General features: G+C 34.3%; 1 protein-coding gene across 1 annotated transcript; it reads left to right on the top strand.

Annotated features, from left to right (window-relative positions):
- The first annotated feature begins 13,996 nt into the window (after positions 1-13,996).
- On the top strand, positions 13,997-17,065 carry LOC131876093 (disease resistance protein RUN1-like). The gene is made up of 2 exons (XM_059220879.1): positions 13,997-14,484; positions 16,279-17,065. The coding sequence occupies exons 1-2, from the start codon at positions 13,997-13,999 to the stop codon at positions 17,063-17,065; spliced, it is 1,275 nt and encodes a 424-aa protein (XP_059076862.1).
- The last annotated feature ends 6,096 nt before the right edge of the window (positions 17,066-23,161 follow it).

Below are 23,161 nucleotides of genomic sequence, written 5' to 3'. Positions count from 1 at the left end.
TTTCTTTAAAATTCTTGTAATGCGAATTTTGGGTGTAATTTTTTGAATCATAAGTATTTTAAATCATATTTAAATTTTAATAGTTAATTTTAAAATTTAAAATTTTGTAAATTATATTAATTAGGTTTTAATTTAAATTTGTGGAGGGAAATGTGTATGTTCTAATCCTAAAAATTTATGACTAAAAATAAAAATAAAATTAAAATTAATTATATAAAGTGTTTGAATTTCAAAAGATATTTTTGTAAATCTACAAAATATTATTATGTTAGTGATATTTGATTATTTTTATTATATTGACCAAGTTGTTATATATGATTGTAAAATAGCAATTTTTTTAATTCATTTGGTAAAATAATATTTGACAAAATAACTTTTGATAGTGATTTTATTTTCTTCTCATAGTTATTATTGTGAACAATAACTGGGACTCCTAGTATGTAGATTAAACAAAATCAATACCTAATTTTTTTTTAATAATTATTCCAACTAAAAAATTCTCTCTCATACTCATTTTGAAGGTTCTAATCCACCATATATAGCTTCCAACCAAATTCTTCCTCTATTCTATCCTTGACCAAAAAAAAAGGTTTTTCTTTCATTCTTCTTAGGTATGTTTTATAAATAATCATTAATGGCCTCTTAACAAATTGTCAATCGATATCGTCCATCCATACTTACATTACTTATCCTCCACCACTTTCCTTATCTCCATTTCCCTCCTAACCCTAGCAAAATCTCTCATCATTTTCTTCTGAAAAATAATTGGTGCAAAATTTTCCTTCCCTATTCTTCTTGGTTGAAGATATACCCTTTGAACCTTTCCATTGGTCTTGACTTTTACATATCAAGTGACATTTTCCCCACCATAAATACTTTTTCTCTTGAAGTTTTTCAACATGAAGAAATCTTCACACAAACCACTAAAAAACCATAATTTGTGTCTTAGTGTCTTAGTGGTAATAAGCATGAAAAATGACTTGGTAATGATTGTCATCAAGTGAGTTTTGGGCAAGGGCTTTCTAGTTTTTGAGGACTAGTATAGAGTCCTTACTAACATAGTCTTTTGTTTTGTAGCTTTTCTATTGGGTCTGGAGGAAATGAAACTTGATACTTTGAAGCTTACTAGAGACCTATTTGGGAATGAGTACAATGTTGGTATGGATGAATTTCTATATGTAGCTTAATATGGCGTAGGCATCCCAAATTTCACTAATCTAAGGGCTTATGTTGAAAAAGATGGTGTGGTTCCTTGGCTACCCTTCCTTGCCAGATTTCAGATAACCAAGGTTGAGAGGCATTAGGAGTGATCTGTTCTTGATTTTGAATTCCCAAGGAAGGTGTTGGGAGTGGATCCCATAAATAGCGGGAACTGGTGGGAGGACTTGAGGTCTTTGGTTACTGCTATGAAGGGTGCAGATCACTTGGATACGAAAGAGTATGGAAAGTGAATGAGCTATGTTTTCTAACATGGACACTAATGATGAAGAGACCAAGGGGGATATCCCCCTTTGAATGATTTATAATCTTGTTCCTTTTTGATCTTTTTTCCTAAATTTTTTTGCTAAACTAAAGAGTTATTGTGAAATTTTTCAATACAAACAATTGAAAGCATACATGCACAATTTTTTCGCATAAATTATGAATACATATAAATAGCTTACAATATTTCAAGCACTTTGCAAAATTTTATTAGAGCTATGCATGGGTGTTGAAAGTGTCTGCATTTTACATTATTTTCCATTGCACAAGAATTTATTTCATTACATTTGAGTATAATATTTTAAGACTAAAACATGGTTTGACAATGATGAATTTCTGGCTAACACTTATGAATGAAATAAAATACTTTAATTGTATATGAAAGAACACCAATCTTAGTTTAAAATGAAAAAAATAATACTTACTTTCACAATGTATCATTTAAAATAGGGTTTTTTTTATCATTGCATACATCAATTGGTAGTGGATAGAGTGTACTTCAAATCATATGGTAACTGTTGCACTTGATTTTACCTCAACTATGGGTTGTGAGAGAATGGATATGTGTCTCTTTTCATGTAGTTATCTCTTGATGAATGTAGTGTCACTTTACATTGCAAAGTAGCATTAATTAAATTTTTTGAATTCCTTACATGTGAGTCTCCTGAAAATCCTTTTGTATAACCATAAGACAACTGAGAGAGGGGGGGGGCGTGAATCAGTTGTCACAGATTACTGGAAGCATTAACAATTTAAACTTTAATACCGAAACCCAAAACAATAATACCGAAATAGTAATTAAGCCAATTAAGCATAAACAATAATAACAAAATAAAAACCATCCACACAACACCAAGATTCACATGTGGAAAAGGTAGTAAAGGGAAAAACCATGGTGGGAAGCCTACCCACAGTTAGATAATACTTATGCACTAAGTATGTGAATTACAAAGAAGGGATCTGCACTTGAAGGAAGGCCAACAACTTAGAGCACACTGCTCATCACAAAAGGAGCCTCACTAACTACATAAAAATCCAGACTACAATTCAGAGAAATATTAAATTGCAATAGATACCATCTCCTATGCCTGAGTACAGTTCCAGTTAAGCTCAATACTAGAGGACTAAATCCTCTTACAAAAACCCAATTCGATCTCCAATAATCGACCAACTCCTTGGCTTGGATGATATTATATTATTCGCACATTACATTCCTTGATCATGACCTCTTACATTAACCATGATGATCTACAATGAGATCTTACATCTATTTATACAAACCCTTGACCATAAACAATCAGGTCGGCCACCAGACATTAAACCAATTACATAATTACAAACCATGTTGGCCTTAGACCAAATAACAAATAATATCAACACATAAGACATCCCAGAAATAAATCAATAGGTCCTATCCACACATTACATTAATGTCGGTCCATAACCTAGATTAATCGGGACCAAGTATAGGTCCACACGCTTCAACAACGATCTCCATTCGCCAAGTCTCGAACATGAGCATCCTAAAACTCCATCAGAAGCTGTACCAACACCACTTATACAATTCATCAAGATCTCCAAAATCTCTATCGATGAAACCCTCGTGGGAACCACAAACCAAGCTTCTAAGAAGGCAAGATAGCATCCAATCTACAAACCAAAACCAACTGACCAAATTTGAGTATAAGTGTCATGAATAAGTCAATTCCATCACCAGATTATATCAAAGTCTACCAGATCATGCCAGATTCAAGTTAACTAGAAACCACTCATCCTACAAGAACTAGAAGGGTGTCGTTAAAGCATCCAAACAACTAGTGTTGACATCAATAATAAAACATCAATGCAACACATAATCAATTCCACAAAATGGCCAACAATCTCCCCCTTTGGCATTCATGACAACACTAGATGTGAAAAACATCTCAGTACCAAGAGATGCCAAACAAGTCTCTCCCTGTGGAAGACAATCAATAATCATCTGTATATAACTCTGAATATCAATAACTCTCCCCCTTTGAATAATATTTCTCCCTGTTTTCTATTTACTTTTTCACATCACTATCTCTCCCCCTTTGACATCAATGCCAAAAATATGACAAAAATATCAAAGAAAAAAAATAAGCCTCTGAATCTCAAAGCTGACTACTCCCCCTGAGCAGTAGCATCCCACATTAGTGCTATAATGAATAGTATCTATGATAATTCATGTCAGACTGATGCCAAACTGCATCAATCAAGTCTCTGTCAGAGGGGCGGAAACCCCCAATATGTCTCTTAGGTAATCAAATGCTTCCTTGGATAAAGGTTTAGTGAAAATATCTACAATCTATTCTTTAGGGTTCACATAAACCAGTTTAACTTCATTTGCTTCCACCTTTTCCTTCAAAAAGTTATACTTGATAGATATGTGCTTTGTCTTAGAATGAAATACTAGATTCTTTGAAATATCAATAGAATTAATTATCATAGTGAATAATTGTTAGTGCATCACAATCCACCTTTATATCCTTCAACATTTGCTTCATCCATAAAACTTGTGTACAGTTAGTAGAAGCAACAACATACTCACCTTCAACATTAGATAGATAAGTACATGATTGTTTCTTACTAATCCATGAACCCAACTTCTTTCCAAGAAAGAAAGCTCCATCGGAAGTACTTTTCTAGTCATCAACATCTCCAGCCCAGTAAGCATTTGTATATGATCATAAAGTGAAGTAATCATCCTTAGGGTACCATAAACCATATTCTGATGTACCTTGCAAGTATCTAAAAATCCTTTTCACCACCATTTCATGATTTTCTTTAGGATCACTCTGAAATCTTGAAAAAATACAAACAACATTCATAATGTCAGGCCTACTCTGAGTCAAATAAAGTAGACCACCAATCATAGACTTGTATCTTGTAGGATTTACCGGTGCAAAAAAATCTTTACTTGTCAATTTCTCACTTGTAACCATAGGTGTACTTATTGGTTTAGAATCTCTCATACCAAATTTCTTCAACAATTCCTTAGCATATTTAGTTTGACAGATAAAAATACCTTTATCAGTCTGAGTAATCTGCAAGTCTAAGAAAAATTTCATCTCACCAATCATAGGCATCTCAAATTGTTTCTCCATATTCTTAGAAAATTCTATGCATAATTTATGTTCACCTCCAAAAATAATGTCATCAACAAATACTTCAACAATTAGTATATTATCATCAGTGATTTTATAATATAAATTACTGTCAGCACTTCCCATAGTAAAACCAAGCTTCAAAAGATATTTATCCAACCTTGCAACCAACTCTAGGAGCTTATTTCAATCCATATAAAGATTTCCTTAACCTACAAACCATATCAGTATCATCTGATAGTGAAAAACCATCAGGTTGCTCAATATAAACTTTCTCATCAAGATCCCCATTCAAAAATGCACATTTAACATCTATCTGATAAACCTTGTAGTTTTTATAAGCAGCATAGGCAAGAAATAATCTTACAGCTTCAATCCTAGCTACCAGTGCAAAATTTTCTCCATAATCAATTCCTTCCTTTTGAGAATATCCTTTACAAACCAATCTAGCCTTATTCCTTATAACTTGACCATCCTCATTCAATTTATTCCTAAAAGCCCATTTAGTTCCAATAACATTTTTATTTTTAGGTCGAGGAACCAAAGTCAATGTGTAATTTTTCTCAATCTGATCTAATTCTTCTTCCATAGCTTTTAAACAAAATTTATCTTTACATGCCTCAATTACCGATACCGATTCAAGTTATGAAATCAAACATACTTCATTACTTGCTAGTCTTCTTCTTGTTATAACTCCATTGCTCGTATCCCCAATGATTTGATCTTATGAATGATTCAATCTCACATACCTAGGAGTCTTCTGACTCTCTGCTCATCTTCCTTGTTCTTCAGTTATTGTAAAATTCTCTTATGTTGCCGAAGTAACTGGTTCAACTCTCTATTCCGGTAAAGGTGCTACCGGTTTAGATATAATCATTTCCACTGCCAGTTCCTTCTCATAAACTCTGATTTGACTTTTGCTCAGCTCATCTACTTTGACATTAGCACTCTCCAATATTCTCTGCAATCTCTTGTTATAACATCTATATGCTTTTCTTTCATTAAAATAACCAAGAAATATGCCTTCATCACATCTGAGATCAAATTTCCCAATAGTATCATCTCTCCTAATATAACTTTTACTACCAAAAGTTTTAAAATACTTAACTATAGGTGTATTGCCAAACCATAATTCATAAGGTGTCTTACCGATTTCTCCTTTGATGTGTACTTTGTTGAATATATAAACCCCTGTACTCACTACTTCTCTCCAGTAGATATGAGGTAGATTTTCTTCCATCATCATTGTTCTAGTAGCATCCAAGATAGTTCTATTTTTCCTTTCCACAACTCCAATCTGCTGAGGTGTCCGGGGAGCAGAAAATTATCTTCTTATACCATGCTTGTCACAAAAGTTATTAAACTCACTGGATGTGAATTCTCCACCATGATCCGATCTCAAACATTTAATCTTCAATCCTATCTCAGTTTCCAATTTAGCCTTAAAGATTTTAAACTTTTCAAATGCTTCATTTTTTTCTCTCAAAAAAGTAACCCACATCATTCTATAATAATCATCAATGATTAACATGAAATATCTATCACAATAAAAACTTTTAACTCTAGTAGGGCCACACAAATCAGTATGAATAAGTTCAAGAATATCTTTTGATTTATCTTGTATACTCCTAAAAGAGGTTCTGACCTATTTACCCATTTGACATTCTTTACATACCGGATTATAGGGCTTCATAATCTTAGGTATATCTCTAACAACCTTAGTTGAATTGATCTTGACAATAAAATCAAAATTCACATGACACAATCTTTTATGCCATAGCCAACTCTCATCAGTCTATGTAATCAAACATGTCTTCTCACTGGAGTTCAAATAAAATATATTACCTTTTGTCTGTGTACCGGTTGCAATCTCCAAGCTAGATCTATTAATGATTTTGCATTTTCCATCCTTGAATTCTAATTAAAATATTTTATCTACCAATTGTCCTACACTCAAAAGATTACGTTTCAAACCTTCAACATAATAAATGTTGTCAGTATTGTTCTTACCATCCAATGATATAGTTCCTTTTCCCTTGATCATACATGCCTTGTCATCTCCAAATCTAACTAGTCCACCATCAAATTCTTGCAAAGACAAAAACTTCCCTTTATCTCTAGTCATATGATGTGAACAATCACTGCCAATTACCCATTCATCCGTATCCTCAATTTTAGCAGCAAGTGCCTTCTCCTCAAGTACATTCTCTTCTAGTGCTAGATCATCTTGCTTGATAGCCAAGAACACCCATTCCTTCCCATTGCCAGATCCACTAGTAGAGTCTTCTATCGGTTCATCATCTTAATCAGTAATGCCTTCCTCATCCGCTATGTAACATGATTTGTCTCTGTTTTTCTTGAATCTATACTTGTTCTGATATCCAGGGTTAGGCTTAAATGATCTTTTAACTATTTCTTTAAATCTTGAATTCCTTTCAGAACATCTAGATGCAAAATGACCAATCTTATTACATGCAAAATATTTAAAAGGTTCTTTTCCTTCATACTTACTTCCTACCAGTCCTTTCGGTACTCTTCTAGAAAACAGTGCTTCAAGTTTCTTAAACTCATCATCTTCTCTCTTCATATGTTCTAATTCTTTTGCATATAAATATTTCTAGTCTTTGTTACTGGTTGCAAATGTAGATACATGAAAAGTAGGTTTAGTCTTCATAGCTCTAGAAGTTCCAAATTACTCAATCTCAAAAGCAGATAATTTCTCAAACAAAGTATCTTTGTTGATAGATGTATTAGCCATTGTTCTCAACTTATTGATAGCAATAGCCTTTATTTTGTAAGCTAGTGGTAAGACTCTCCAGACTTTAGAAACAATTCCATCTTTGCTCAGAGTTCCACCACAACATTCAATTCCCATAACAATCTCATTTAACCTTTCCATGAATGCAGTAATCCTTTCATCTTCTTCCATCTTCATGTTTTCATATCTCACCTAGTAACCATCAAGTTTAGCAATCTTCACTATAGGGTAACCTTCATTAAGAGTTTGCAACTTATCCCATATAGCCTTTCCAGATGATTTGTTTGTTACTCCCATTATTTTCTCATTAGAAAGTGCACACAAGAGGGCTTAAATTGCTCTACAATCATTCTCAAGCTCCTTGTCCAGGTTAGCCAGAGGAGGATTGATAGATCTTGGATTAAAGGGTGTGATACCATTTTGTGTGATCTCCCAAATCTCCTTGCCAAGATATCTCAGATGAGTCTCCATCTGAATCTTCCATACTATGTAATTTGTTCCTTCAAGCCTCTGTATATCCTTTTGAAAGGTATCTCTAGAAGAACTAGATGAACTTGAACTATTTGTCGCCATAGGATCTTCCTCAAGCGGTTAAGATTTCTCCAAAGAGGACCAAAGCTCTGATACCAATTGTTAGACAGTTCAGATAACCAGAAGACAACCGAGGGTGGGGGGGGGGGGGGGGGGGGGTTGAATCAGTTGTCACAGGTTACTGGAAGTATTAACAATTTAAACTTTAATACCGAAACCCAAAACAATAATACTAGAATAGCAGTTAATCCAATTAAGCATAAACAATAATCATAGAATAAAAGACCTCCACACAACACCAAGATTTGTACGTGGAAAACTCGATAAAGGGAAAAACCACGGTGGGAAGCTTACCCACAGTTAGATAATACTTCTGTAGTAACTATGTGAATTACAAAGAAGGGGCCTACACTTCAAGGAAGGCCAACATCCTAGAGCACATTGCTCATCACAAAAGGAGCCTCACTGACTACATAAAAATCTAGACTACAATCCAGAGAAGTGTTTAACAACAAAAGATAGCATCTCCTATGCTTGAGTACAGTTCCAGTTAAGCTCAATACTGGAGGACTAAATCCTCTTACAAAAACCCAATTCAATCTCCAATGATCGACCGACTCCTCTGCCTGAATGATATTATATTATTCGCACATTACATTCCTTGACCATGATCTCTTACATTAACCATGATGACCTACAATGATATCTTACATCTATTTATACAAACCCTCGACCATAAACAATCAGATCAACCACCAAACAATAAACCAATTACATAATTACAAACCATGTCAGCCTTAGACAAAATAACAAATAATATCGATGCATAAGACATCCTGAAAATACATCAATAGGTCCTATCCACACGTTATATTAATGTCAGTCCATAATCTAGATCAATCGGGACCAAGTATAGGTCTACACACTTCAACAATGATCTCCATCCAGCAAGTCTCAAACATGATCACCAACAACATCCTAAAACTCCATCAGAAGTTGCACCAACACCACTTATGCAATTCATCAAAGATCTCCAGAAGATCTACCGGTGAAACCCTCACCGGAACCAGAAACCAAACTTCTAAGCAGGCATGATAGCATCCAATCTCCAGACCAAAACCAACTAACCAAATATGAGTATAAGTATCATGAACAAGACAATTCCATCACCAGATTATATCGGAGTCTATCAGATCATGCCGAATCCAAGTTAACCAAAAACCACTCATCCTACCAAAACCAGAAGGGTGTCGATAAAGCATCCAAATAGCTAGGGTTGACATCAATGCAACACATAATCAATTCCACCAAATGGCCAACACATTTTTGTTTGAAGATCCATTTTGTTCTTGAGGAGGGTTTAGTTCTCAAAAGACAATGCTTAACCACCCATTGGGATTCAACCACAAAAATGTGCTTGATTGCATTTTGGGATCCTCGTAAGGAGGACATAGCATTTGCAATTGCACTTCTTTAAAGGGAAAAGTGACCAAGCTAACCTAACCTAAAAAATAGATGGGAAAAATAAACAAAACCATTAATTGGCTTTTCAAAGAGGCTTCTATTCCTTCTTAGCCTTTGATATCCTACATGTTTCTAAATGAAATAAAAAAAAGGGAAAGCAACAAACAACCAATGAGATTTCCAAATATACCCCAAGCACTATATATAATGAAACTTACCCACTTGGAGATGTCCATATGTAGTAAGTGAGAGAATTTTCTATTCTCATTGAAATTCTTCTCCTTGCTTAGAAGTACGTATAACTTGTGGTGACTTGCTGATTTCCTATTGAGCTAAATGCTTGATGGAGAATCCTCTTCATAGCATGGTAGTTATCAATGGACTTACAACTACACTCTACTTCTTTGGATATTTTTTAATCAATGAGAATTGACCTTCAAGACCCTCCTAATTGCATCAGGTCTTCATCCCTTTCTTTGTTTCTCATACTTTACCATCATAGCCGATAATGGTTTAATGTCAATAGATGAGAAAAATGCTTCTAATTTATCTCATAATTGGATTTCATCAATTTACTCCTAAATTTTCTCCTTGAGGTTAACCTCGTGATTTGATTGCTTGTAAAGCTTTATTACATCACTTTGAGGTTCTGAAATTGCTTCCAAAATCAAAACAGGCATGCTCTCTTCTTCTCCTTTAACAAAGAAGAAGGAATCTTCTAACACGAGGCATGAGTAACTTTCCTCACTCATTTCTTGTACATAGATAACATCTTTGTAGTCCAGTTGTTCTCTTTCATTTTTCTCTTGCCAAGAAAGGAATTCCTTGCCTTTATGAGCTTGCAAAAGCTCGTAATTAATAGGTTGTTCATCCTCCTTTTCATTTCCTCAGGACTAATCTAATTTCTAGACCACGAGCCCCCCTGTAAAAAAGGGAAATCATATGATATCATGACGACTATGGGAGGAAATGGTTTTACAAACGATACCAAAGAAACTAGCCTTCTTGAATAGGGATACTCTCTCAAGAAATATTTTCTTGTTAAACATAGGTCTAGAGTCCTCAAGAATAGTTGATTCATCAAAAGATATCTCTTGGCTAGATCTTGGAATTTTGAGTTGAGCCCAGGATTTAGATTTAACTTGCTTGAAAATTTGAAATTGCTCCTGCTGCCAACTTAGGGCTTCCAATTCCTATCATTGTAACTAGGCTTGGAGAAAAATTTGTTCTTGATATTCCAGTTCTTTCTCAAGGGATTTTAATTGTGTCTAGAAATTTGATATGATTGCTAAGATTTATTATATTCTTATGTTGGTTAAAGGGATATGCATGTTGATAAGGGATAGAATGTATCTCTTGAATTTGTTGGGAAGTGAATTCCTATTGTCAGGAAAGTGACACTAGAGAAAGTAAGGGTTAGACATTTGAGGATTATTCAATTATTTCCGCTATGGAAAGATATCGAAGAAAATTACCATTTTTACTTGTGTAACATTGTGGCTAAAAAATAAATGGTGTGTATTTTTATGGAAATGAGGGAAATTATGAAATTTGGAAACTCTCTCCATACTATATAAACAGATTTGTAAATTATCTATCTTGGAATAGAACAATAGGTCTGTTAAATATTAGGATTTTGAACAAATACCTATAAAGATAAGGGGATGTATTAATTCCTACAGAGTCACCAAATACTTTCTGAGATGTCGCTTGAGGTTGAGAGTTTTGAAGAATTCATGAAATATTCAATGATAAAAATCTCTTTTGGGTTCCACCGGGTGTGCTAGGAAAACTTCAGTGGTACTTATGTGCCCTCCACATGTCTAAAGCTTTCATTTATTTGAGGGTAGTCTGGAAGTTTCTGGTGTAGGGGTACCCTTTCATGCAAATATGCCCAACGTTAGGTTTTTGTCTTATTTTGTAAGGACTGGTGTAAATAAGGTCATTTTGGACCATTATAGAGCATATTGGGTCATTTGTGAAGTTTTGCGGTTAATTGGTTACAAGATGCAAACGTTGTTCATTTGTTGTCAAATTTGTCAATGACAACTTTTTGAAAAGTTGTTAAATGTTAGTTGAGGGTCAGTTGGAGGTTGTAACTAGTTTGGAATAGGTTGGGAATAGGGGTTTTCCTCAGGTCAAACCTGAGTTTTGGAATTAACCATGAAATAGAAATGAAATGTAATTGAATTGCAATAATGAAAATGATCTCCTTTTGATGGAGATGCTAAATAATGTATGAACCACTAATGATATATCTTTTTAATGGAGTTTAGTTTGTCTCCACAAATAATTAGGGTTTCATGAAGTCTTCATAAACATAGAACTTGAATTTCAACTCAAATGCTTAGAAGAGGACTGATTGCTTCCTCACTTGAATTTGAATGCTTGTTTGCTTGAATTGATTGCATGAATAGCTTAGCTCCTTGTAAAATTGAGAGGGTACACTTCCTTTTATACTTTCTTGTTGATAAACAATTTAATTTTCCAACATGAATCGACATGGGGTCTAGGTCCCCACCAAAATGATGTTATTGTTGAGGGGCCCCAAAATTGGTAGCAATTGGGAGGACCAGAGCGCTAGGAGCTCTGGTCCTTGAGGACTTGAGCGCTAGTGCCTTGGTATTGACCAATCAAAAACCAAGAAAAGTGAGACAAGAGGTGTGCATTCTGAAAATTATGAGATATTTGCATGGTGTGAATAGAATCAAGGCTTTGATTAGGCCTTGAGACATGAATGCTAAGGTGAGGGCCCAAATGAGGACAAAATTGTAAGGGAGTAAACTTTAGGATGCTAAAAATATGTACTTTCATCATCAATATCACAGCCAACAACATTAGTATGTACTTCCATCATTAACAGTATCAATAATACAAGCCAACAACATCAAAATATCAATAATGACATCTAGTCATTAATGACACCAATTCCAACAATCTCCATTGTTATATCTTTGCACTCAACTCCCCCATTCGACATTAATGACAACACTACATTGAGGATTAGCACCAATGACAACACTAAGTCATTAATGACAACAACTACCAACAATCTCCCCATTTGTCACTTATGGCAATACACACACAATATATTCTCTTCCCCTTGACATGAAGGACAAAGGTCAAAGGACTTTATTGTAATCTCTTCTTTGTACACTTTTGATCTCCCCCTCTTTGATAGAATAGTCAATTATATGTTCCCTTTCTCTATATGTTTATTCTCTCCCTCTTTCTATTTAATTGAAATCTTCCTATTTAACATTATTTGTATCTCTTTCATTTTCCATCTCCATCAACGTTGCCATCTCTCTCTCTCTCTCTCTCTCACACACACACACACACACACACACACACACACACGCACGCACACACACACACATACACATACACATTCTAGATTGCAAAAATAACAAGAGCTTGTGGGTAGTGGAGCCGGACTATCTTCTTGATTCAGAGGTCTTATTTCATTCATCTTTCAATCCTTTTAATTGAGTCAGCATAGTTAATTTTAATCTATCACTTCTCCATTAATGCTTTCTTATAGATGGTTTGCTGCAAGGTGTGCACCCTTGGTCTTCTTGTGCTATTCAATGAAACACTTAGTTTTGTAACATGGCTTAATAGCCTCTCATGGATTCATTAGGTCTCACAATTGTATCAGGCATGAACAAGTTGATCCTTTGGTGCAACAACAATCGCATTTCCAACAAGTGGTATTAGAACCCAGGTCATAAGTTCAAAGCCCTCGCTCATGTTAGGGGGGTTATTACAAGGTGTATGCCTTTGGTCTCCTTGTGATGTGTAGTGCAGTGCTCTGGTTTGTGATATGGATTAGACATTCAAATGTTGCATTACACAACAATGTGCACAAAAGGTATCATGGTAAGCACAACAACACACAAAATGACATAACCAATGCATCAAGAATGGGGGCACAAAGTGAAAGACCTCACTAATCATGTGAATGGTCATTGTTATATTTTTTTTTGCAGAAACAACATCATTTTCTAAATGGCCTATCAATTGACCTCATATATTGCACAAATGTGTGCTACTAATAGACCAATATATTTCATAATTGACCTTCGACACCTTTTCAGTGTACCCATTAGACACTAAGATGTGATTGCTAGTTGTATTATAATTGATAACTTCTGTGACTTTGTTTTAATTATGTAAGAAATGTGTTTATTCCTTTGATGAAATTTTCAAGATACCTACACTAATTTTAAACGTGCAAAATTGTTAAGTCTTCCGAATAACATCTTATTGATTCATGGGGAATAAAGTAAATTTCGAAGTTTGGATTTAAATAATAAATAAATTATTATTGATTAAATTGATTACTTTTTATTAAGTTTTAAAAAGTTAACCGTCATTTTGTTCACAAGAAAAATAACAAGAAGGTTATTATTTTCTTGCATCTTGCCGACTCTGAACTGTTGAAACTCTGTGGGTTCTCTCCGTTCACAAGAAAATTCCATTCATCGGGTTTTCCTCCATCCGACTTTGTTTATCTCGCCGACTTGGTTGATCCTCTCAATATGGTTTCCAAGAAATTCTCTAACACTTCACGAGAAACTTCCAAGAAATTCTCTCTTTTGTGGCTCTTCAAATTTGTGCAGAACAAGGGATGGAGATTGCTGTTCAGTATCAGCCTCCCGCCACCAAAATTCCCTTCGATACCAACAACAAATTTAACGTTGTGAGAACAACTTTTGTCGACCATCTCTACGAATCTCTCTCGGGAGAGGGACTTAAGGTTTTCCTCGACAGCGAAGAGCTGGAGAAAGGCATAGAAATCGATTCAAATTTGCAAGAAGCCATTAAAACAAGTGATGTTCTGATCCCTATATTTTCTAAACACTATGCAGAATCAACTTGGTGTCTGAAGGAGGCTGCCCAGATGTGGAGATCCAATGGCTTCATCATTCCTCTTTTCTATGATGTGGAGCCCTCTGATGTTCGCTACCCTCAAAGAGAGGGAGGTCCATTCGCCAAGGCATTCCAAAAGCATTACAGCCATTTAGATCGGCAGGATGAGCAAACAATCGAGGAATGGAAGAATGTTCTTCAACAAATCTCTTCTCTTTCTGGTTGGACAAGGAAGGAAGAATTCGGGTAAGTAATTTGCATCCTTTCTTTGCAATTAACCCAGGGCAAAAAACCAAAGGAGAACATCTTTTAGAGGTCCACTTATTATATTAGCTATTTGTTAAGGAGGCAAACTGTTTGTTTATTAAATCCTTAAAGATTAGCCTGATCTTCCTACTTTATATTTGTTAAAGTTCATTATAGCTGACTGAATATATTGAAAAATATAATCGAAGTAGATCAACGAGCATAACATCCCATCCAGGCTGCCAGAAAATAAGCCCTGTTTTTTAAGCCAGCATTAATTTATTATCCATATTGTCTGCAATAAAGGAACGTGGTCTTATAACATCAATAATTTTCCTTGGTGAGCCAACCCTGTCTTTCCATAACATGGCCATGATTGCCTATGTCCTCTTGTTCAACCTTTTACCCCGTTTCTATCATGATACTTATACTAGATCATGGGCTCCTCCTCAAATCCTATTACTTACTTTAGGCCCCGAAATCACTCTCATCCCTGGAATTATCTAGCCATCCAAGTTCTGCCTGCATCAAATTAGTTCACCTCTTGTTCATGCAATTATGTTGCTCGTCACACGTTCGAGCTTCCTTCAATTCCTTCAAATTGGTTTATCTCTGCACACATCAGCGATCACCCATACATTTACCTATTTGTCACAAAAAAAAATAGTTCTAATTTCTAATAAATAAGGAATTAGTAAATATAAAACCAAAATTCTGAAAACCTTTCTCAGATAAAAATTGTGTTACTCCAGTCTATCCTATTGTAAATTTGTAGTGTAAACATAAGTTTGGTTAAAATCATTTAGACCCATTAATTCTCCATGGTAAGTTTTGTTCTCCTTTAAAATGTCAGACAGTTGTTAGACTTTGATCAGTATGTTTGTTTCTTTTTCATGAGGTTTTTGAAAAAATACTGTAAAGATGTTTTGTATATAAATTAGCCATTTGTAGATTAAGCAAATAATTTTAGTATGTAAATTATTCAGAAGATGTTCATCTTTTTTCTTTCTGGTAGTTTTCTTTACAGGTTAGAATATGTAGATACTTGAAACACAAGCTGTTAACATACAAATAAATCTTTTATTCAATACGGATTACTTTTTGCACCTCAATGTTGAGATCTTACATCAATTGTCTGTTTCTCAGTACATTACAGACTTGCACACTTAACAACAAGGCGGGATCTCTATATAGAAATTAGAGTCCCTCAAAATCGACCGTAAATTGAACTTGTTTGTTCCATCAATTTAGCATGGAACAATTTAGAACTCAAATTATCCTCGAGACTCTAAATTCAGAATTCATTATGCATACCATGCATCACATATCAACAGGATTGTATTGGTTACGACTTAGAACAACCAATAGCTTTAAAGTTTATAATAGCATTAACAGGACCGACCTGCGTAAGAGATTTGGATATTTTCATTACTCCCTCCTTAGTCCTTACCAGTTACGTCAGATTTATTACTCGCTCAACGACTTAAGTACTAAAGTAAAATCCACGATTCAGGTAGCTTCACTTGCTCTCCTTAATCTAGACCCCTAATTGTCCTTGAAACATTTTTTTAATTTTATGGAAAGATTGATTATTGTGAATGGTCAATATTATGAGGTAATCATCTCGAAATATATAAGTTTAACTTTTTCTTTTTCGTTTTATAAATTCATAAGATACTTGTAATTCTTTAGCCCTGTAAACTGGTTGTTTTCGTGGAATTTAGTGTGCCTTATATGTAATTACAACCTTAAATTTGAAATGGTCATGTGTAATATAAGGAAGGTGATTTGCAGGTACGAAGGAAGACTGGTAAAAAGAGCTGTGAAAGACGTGTTGAATACCTTGAAGATTACTCCGCCTCTGCTAGATGTTCCTGTCCATCTTGTGGGACTTGAAATGCATATGTGTGCCCTGCTCCATAGATTATATTTGAGTTCATGGCATAGTACAGTGAGAGTGGGAGTCAGCGGTATAGGCGGCGTCGGAAAAACCACCCTGGCCAAGGCTGTTTACAATAGAATTTATGCTAGGTTTGATGCTTATTTCTTTGCACAGAAAAAAAGTACCCTTGTAGACTTGCAACGGGCAATTCTAAGAAGATTGGTAAATTACCATGGAGAAGTTTCAAGTGTTGCCGAGGGAAAAGCTCTGATGAAAAACTTATTGCAAGGAGTTCGTGCCCTTGTCATTTTGGATGATGTGAATGATCTGAGTCACTTGGATGCACTGAATGGAGACTGGTGTGGGCCTGGTAGCAGAATCATCTTTACATCCCGAGACCGACACATACTCAATCTTGCTAAAGTTGATTCAATTCTTAATATGAGTGGGCTAGGGAAGGATGAAGCTCTTCAATTGTTTTGTTGGCATGCTTTCTCGAGGGCGTTTGCGGAGATCCACTACAAAAAGCTTTCTACAAGAATTGCAAGAGCCTGCAAGGGTCATCCTCTTTCATTACAAGTTATTGGAGTATATTTGTTTGATAAGAAAGAGCAGGATGACATTCAATATTGGGAAGAAGCTCTCCATAACATTTGGGGAAAATCAAGAAATATCCAAAGTCCTTCGAATCAGTTATGATGGACTTAGCCATGTTGAGAAGGAAATGTTTCTGGATATAGCTTGTTGTTTTGCTGGTAAAAGAGAAAATGATGCTGTTACCTTCTGGGAAGTTTTATACCCAAAAAGAGTTAAAACAGCTCTCAAAGAATCTTTCGCTGAAAATGCTTATAAATGATAGTGGCCCTAAAAATCTCCTCGATATGCATGACCTTCTGCGGGGAATGGGAAGAGGAATTCAAGAGCAGATTGATAATAATAGCAGACTCTTGCTGCCTATGGGTTCACACAGAGCTTTGAGCAGAGACAGAGCAGAGGGAGTGAATATGCTTGTTTACACGGGATAATGGAAAAGAGCCTGTGAGCTTCCATAGAATGCCATCCCTACGCTACCTAGTTGTGCAAAATACAAAAATAGTGGGAAACATTGGAAAGTTAGCTCCGAATTTGTTATGGATAAAAATAAAAAACTGTGAATTAGGTGGTATGTATACATGGTTAACATTAAGAAACAGATTCCAACTGGATAGCAGTTGGTCCCAAGGCAGGATTTTAAATGTAGAGCAGTGTCCAACTCTTACGATAATCCCAAAGACACTTGACAGCTTGGTGAACCTCCGATGCTTGTATCTGCAGGATTGTGTTGCTCTCACAACTCTTCCAGACACACTTGGTAACATGGCACAATTGAAGGAGTTGCATTTGTGCGGCTGTACAAATTTAACAAGCCTTCCTGAAACTGTAGGCAACTTGATGCATTTAGAAATCTTGCATTTGAAAGACTGTACAGCTCTAAGAAGCCTTCCCAGCACTATAGGTAATTTAGTTCAACTACAGGAGCTGGTTTTGAAAAGATGTACAGGGCTAAGGAATGTTCCCAACACAATAGGTGACTTGGCACAACTCCAGACTTTGATTACGTATAATTGTTCAAGTTTACAGAGCATTCCTTACCCGTTCGGCAAGTTAAAAAATCTTAGGCGATTACACATTCCAGGCTGGACAGACCTAGAAAGCTTTCATGATGCGGTTATCAGTTTAGCCCAGCTTAGGGAGTTAAGCAGGTAAAAGATCATTTATAGGTGAATTTAATTTTGTATATACGGACTCTATTTAAGAACTTTGAAAGAAGACATAGTTCTATTGAATTGTTTGAAATTTTATCTCTTGATAAAGTAGTCTGTAAAATTATTTTAAATTTTGCAGAAGCGTCGGGATAGGAAGCTCGGTGCAGAAGAAGATTAATGTCTACATTGTTTACCACGCAGCAGATGAAAGGAAAATATTGATAGCTCATAAGTACAAACACCTGCGCACCGGATCACTTTGTTTGTGCACAGGCAGTGAGGATAAGGAAAGTAGTGACATTAGGGATGCAATTGATAGCTGTGATATTCTTGTCCTTGGTTTATCCAAGAGCTTTGCAGAGTCGATTGTGTGCATGAAAAAGTTCGCAGCCATAAGGCGCTCGAAGAACGGCCTTATTGTTCCTCTATCCCTTCGCAGCTTTATACAGCCCTGTCGTATCAAATTTTTGAACACATTGAGAGAGTTATAATACCACAGTTTTGAAGATGGTAGTGTTTTTCCGTCGACATTTTTTTCTAAGTGATTATTGAAATTATAATCTCTATTTTCCTTTTAACTTTAACTTTTTTTGTAGTTCGATTTTTTTCTAAGTGATTATTGAAATAAAAATCTACTATTTTTTACTTTAGTAACTTTTTAATGGTATTTTCTTTTATTGAATATTCCATATTATTTTTGAAGTTTCAAAATAGAAAAGACAAAATTATTAAAAAAGAAAGGATTAACTATTTTTTCTACTTTTTTAAATGATTAATTTTTAATTAAGTGAAAATCTTATTTTAATTATTTATGTTTTTTAATGAAATTACAAAATAATTGGAACCTTGTAAGAGAATGCAAAGTGGATTTGAAACTATCACTTCTCCATTGAGACCTTTGATGTAAAAGCAACATTATTTTCTAAATTTGTTCTACCAATTGATCTCATGTACTACACAAATTTATGCAAAAAAATGACCAAATTTTTGCCTAATTGATCTTCCACACCTCTTCGACATACCCATTGCACACTAAAGTGCAATTGCTAGTATAAATTATGTTTAAGTTTTGATTAATATTACTTTTTAGCTTGTGAAGGAAATGTGCATGTTCTACTTCTAAAGATTTATGGCCAAAGGCAAGATTAATTTGTATAATTAAGTCTACAAAATATTCAAACTTGTTTTTTGTAAATATATAAAATATTTAAATGAAATTTGAAATTCAATTAGATTTTGTTTTTCCAATTGTTTAAGTGTTTAAAAATATATTTAAATTTTAGTAGTTAATTTTAAGTTTTAAATTTTATAAATTATGTTTAAATTTTGATCAAGTTTTTATTTTTAACTTGCGAGGGAAACGTGCATGTTCTACCTCTAAAGATTTATGGCTAATAGTAAGATAAGTTTCTAAGTATAATTAAGTCTATAAAATATTTAGATTTCAATTTTTTTTGGTAAATATATAAAATATTTTCACATTTTAAAATCGATAAATTGATTCTATAATCCAAATCTTAAAATAATTTACTTTCAATCCTTTAAAATTTAAACCATAATTAACCTATCTCCGCAATTATGAAAAATGAAACAACAAAGCACAACATACAAGAGAACACCATATTTATGTGGAATACCCTAAGTAGGGAACAACCATGATGGGAATGACACTTACAATATATATAACTAATCCCATTGTTTTAGGCTTAAGACCAAGGCGGCTCATAAATACTTGATTTGAACTTGCAAGACCAAGGCGTACAACCTTAGGGCAAGATACAAGGGACTTTCAAAACTAAGACACACAATCTCAAGGAAAGATACAATAGACTTGCATTACTAAAGCACACTACTCCAAGGGAAAACATAGAGACTATAGAAGCTGCCAAAAGGATTCACTATCTTTCAAAAAGTATTGGGAAATGATGAATTGAAATGAACAATTTCTCCTAATCATAAAATTATCCTTAAATCATTGTGTCAAGAAAATAAAATCATGGAAAACACATCTCACTTCACTTATTGTCTCAAAACATTATCATTCTACAGATATGATCATCAAAGCTCATCACAAACTGAAATTCACACTTTTACTTCTCCATATATGCTTGCACCCTATTCACAATTAGTCTACCACAATCCACAATCAATTTACACATCTGCACCTCTATTTATAATAGGTTATTCAATGAAACCCTTTACTTGGTCAACCACAATCAAAATATGCATAAATTGGGCCACTAGGAGCAACTACAAACAATGCAATTGAATTCAAGACATAAAGGGGACCCAAATACATAGAAAATTATCTTTCTAAGTCAAAATGCACACTAACACATCCTGCGAGATTGGCATCAAACATAATGTGTATATAAACAATAATGTAGGTTAACCAATTTGTCTGAAAAATACTATCCAATGCAAATTACTTAATGTGAATCTTTACATGTCATGATAAGACTAATATCACTATTATAACTTTATTTCCAAAGAAAATTTGGACCAAAAGAGTATCATCTAAATAAGATAAATCAAATGAGCTGGCCAAAGACCAACATAACTAATAGTGTCAAATGCAGAACAACATAACTTCACTTATGGAGAAACCCAACACTAGAAATATGAATTATAACACTACATGAACCATATGAGCATGTCCTCCAAGACACAACAATTTAATCCACATAGTGTAGCAATGCAAAAAATTGTCTAGGCCTATTCTAATAGACACCCTCGCTATCAACAAACTACAACCACAAAATTCACCATCTGAGCAACAAAGAAAACCAAAACATAATAGTGCAACTTCCACAAAACTTAGACATTATATCCAGAATGACAAGTCATGTAATATTCAAAATTTGAAGGAATGTCGAGCATTCTTCCATAGGGACTTTAAAAACTCTTTCCTACATATTTTAGCTTCAACTATAGTTAACTTTTGAGAACACCTCAACTTACTCAACATCACTACTAGACAACATAACAACATTTGAACACTCATTTTTTGACCATACAGTACATGCACATAATTGAAATAATTGAACTTCCTCTTTAGTTCTATTACCAACACAACTAAACAACTTCAACTTCCTCTTCACTTATGTCACCAAAATACATAATCACAAACAACAAAGACTGTGACAACAATGACAACACCAAACAAGCTTGACATCAATGGCAATACACCTCAAGTTTCCAACAATCTCCCTATTTTTCATTAATGAAAACACTTGTACTACCAATCAACAATAAACTCACATCTCATTTGAACTCTCTCACCCTTTAACATCAACTAAAAAGGGTACATAACAATATACCACTTCATGCCAATCTGTATAACTCTCTCTCCCCCCTTCTAGGTATAAATCTAATATATGCAACACTCCCTCTGATAGGGATATCTTTATTTTGCAACCACTTTCTTACAACAAAGAAATCATAGCCTTGAATTCTACCCCTAAGGGAAACCACCACATCAATCTAGAGACAAAAGATAAACTTTGAAACTCCCCCTAGAAAAACATGCACCACTTAAATTCATCTAGTTTGAAGGAGGACTAATAACCCCTAACTTCTATCAAATATACTCAAAAGTATCTTTTAACAGTGCCTTGGTGAAAATATCTATAATATGATCCTTTGTAGGTACATACTCCAACTTGACTTCCTTCTCTACAACCCTTTTTCATAATATTGGATAAAAATATGTTTATTCCTTCAATACAACACCAAATTCTTTGAAATGTTAATTGCACTTGTATTATCACTGTAGTCACATAAATCTGTCCATCTTAATTAAGTGAATATTTGCTATTTATTTGATTAATAAACCCACTAGCCAACAGTTAATTAAATTAACATTTAATTAATTCATCTTCAATCATTCTCCTATTAATTAAATAAATTATTCAATTTATTTTAATTAATTCATTAAACTAAATTCACAATCAATTAAATAAATAAATCTTATTTATTTAATTTAATCCCCTTTCTTCTTTTAAATAAATAATTAAAATATTTATTTAAATCATTAAACAACCACCCCACTTGCATTCTCCTCAGAATGCAAGTTGCAACCACAAGTTGAAATAAATTAATTTTGTTTAAATTTAAATCCTATTTTCCCTCACCCACCAAACCCACTTGCAATCCTAAATCCCCTTCTAGACTCTTCTAACCCCTTCCTAATTAGCCTAATCCATCCCTTAAATATTAACACATTCCTAAGCAACTTGGAGTCACTTCTCAAAGCCTTCAAAGTCTTTGAAAAGCATTTAATGCTTTATGTGTTCAACACTCTAACCTCTAAAGTCTTCCAAACCACTAATGGCTCTTACATGACCATTAATGGTTCTTACATAACCATTTATGGTTAAATCCACTTGCACCCATGGTTAGAAACTTTGACCTCTAACTCAACCCTCATGTAACCCATGTGTCTCCTCAAGCATTTATTGCTTTGACCATGGTTATCCTCACTAACTCTTGCACAAGAGTTTATCCATTGGATAAAAACATTATTCCTTGAATAATGAATTTATTCACTCAACTCAACATTAACCCTACCTCCCAAGTTAACTCTCAGGTCATGTCAAACATTTAATGCTTCTTCCCTATCCCCTCAACCAATCTCATGTTGACACTTGTCATCCTGTGATTGGGTTGAAAGTCCTCACATGGATCTTAAACCCTTCAATCCCGACCCTTGTTGAGATTACTCAATCTCAACCATCCATTGCTCCATTTTACCTATAAATAGAGCTCATTTCTTCATAATCCAAATCCTGAAAACTTGTATGCATTTAATTTATAGTCAATTATAGAGAGAGCATTTTAGCATAATCACTCATATTGTCATTTTGGACTAAAATAAATCTTAGTTCATTTCATAACATTTCATATTTAGCTTTTTTTAACACTTGCATAGCATAGTTTAAAAGCATTTTCAATCTTGAATCTCCATAAGACATCCATAGTGCAAAAAGTTGCTGAGAGCTACACTTATTTGGAAACTTGGAGAAGAGAGGAACAAGGGAGGATGAGCTAC

The sequence above is a fragment of the Cryptomeria japonica genome, chromosome 5 (assembly GCF_030272615.1).
Source record: "Cryptomeria japonica chromosome 5, Sugi_1.0, whole genome shotgun sequence".
In the NCBI taxonomy this organism is placed as follows: domain Eukaryota; kingdom Viridiplantae; phylum Streptophyta; class Pinopsida; order Cupressales; family Cupressaceae; genus Cryptomeria; species Cryptomeria japonica.
The sequence above is the reverse complement of the archived record's forward strand: the minus strand, read 5'-3'. Positions and strand labels throughout refer to the sequence as shown.

What these genes read in the sequence shown, in the direction of transcription:
- LOC131876093 (XM_059220879.1), top strand. Translation starts at nt 13,997, where the DNA reads ATGGAGATTGCTGTTCAGTATCAGCCTCCCGCCACCAAAATTCCCTTC. An exon ending in ACAAGGAAGGAAGAATTCGG is followed by an intron (nt 14,485 to 16,278) that starts GTAAGTAATTTG and finishes GGTGATTTGCAG; the next exon opens with GTACGAAGGAAGACTGGTAA.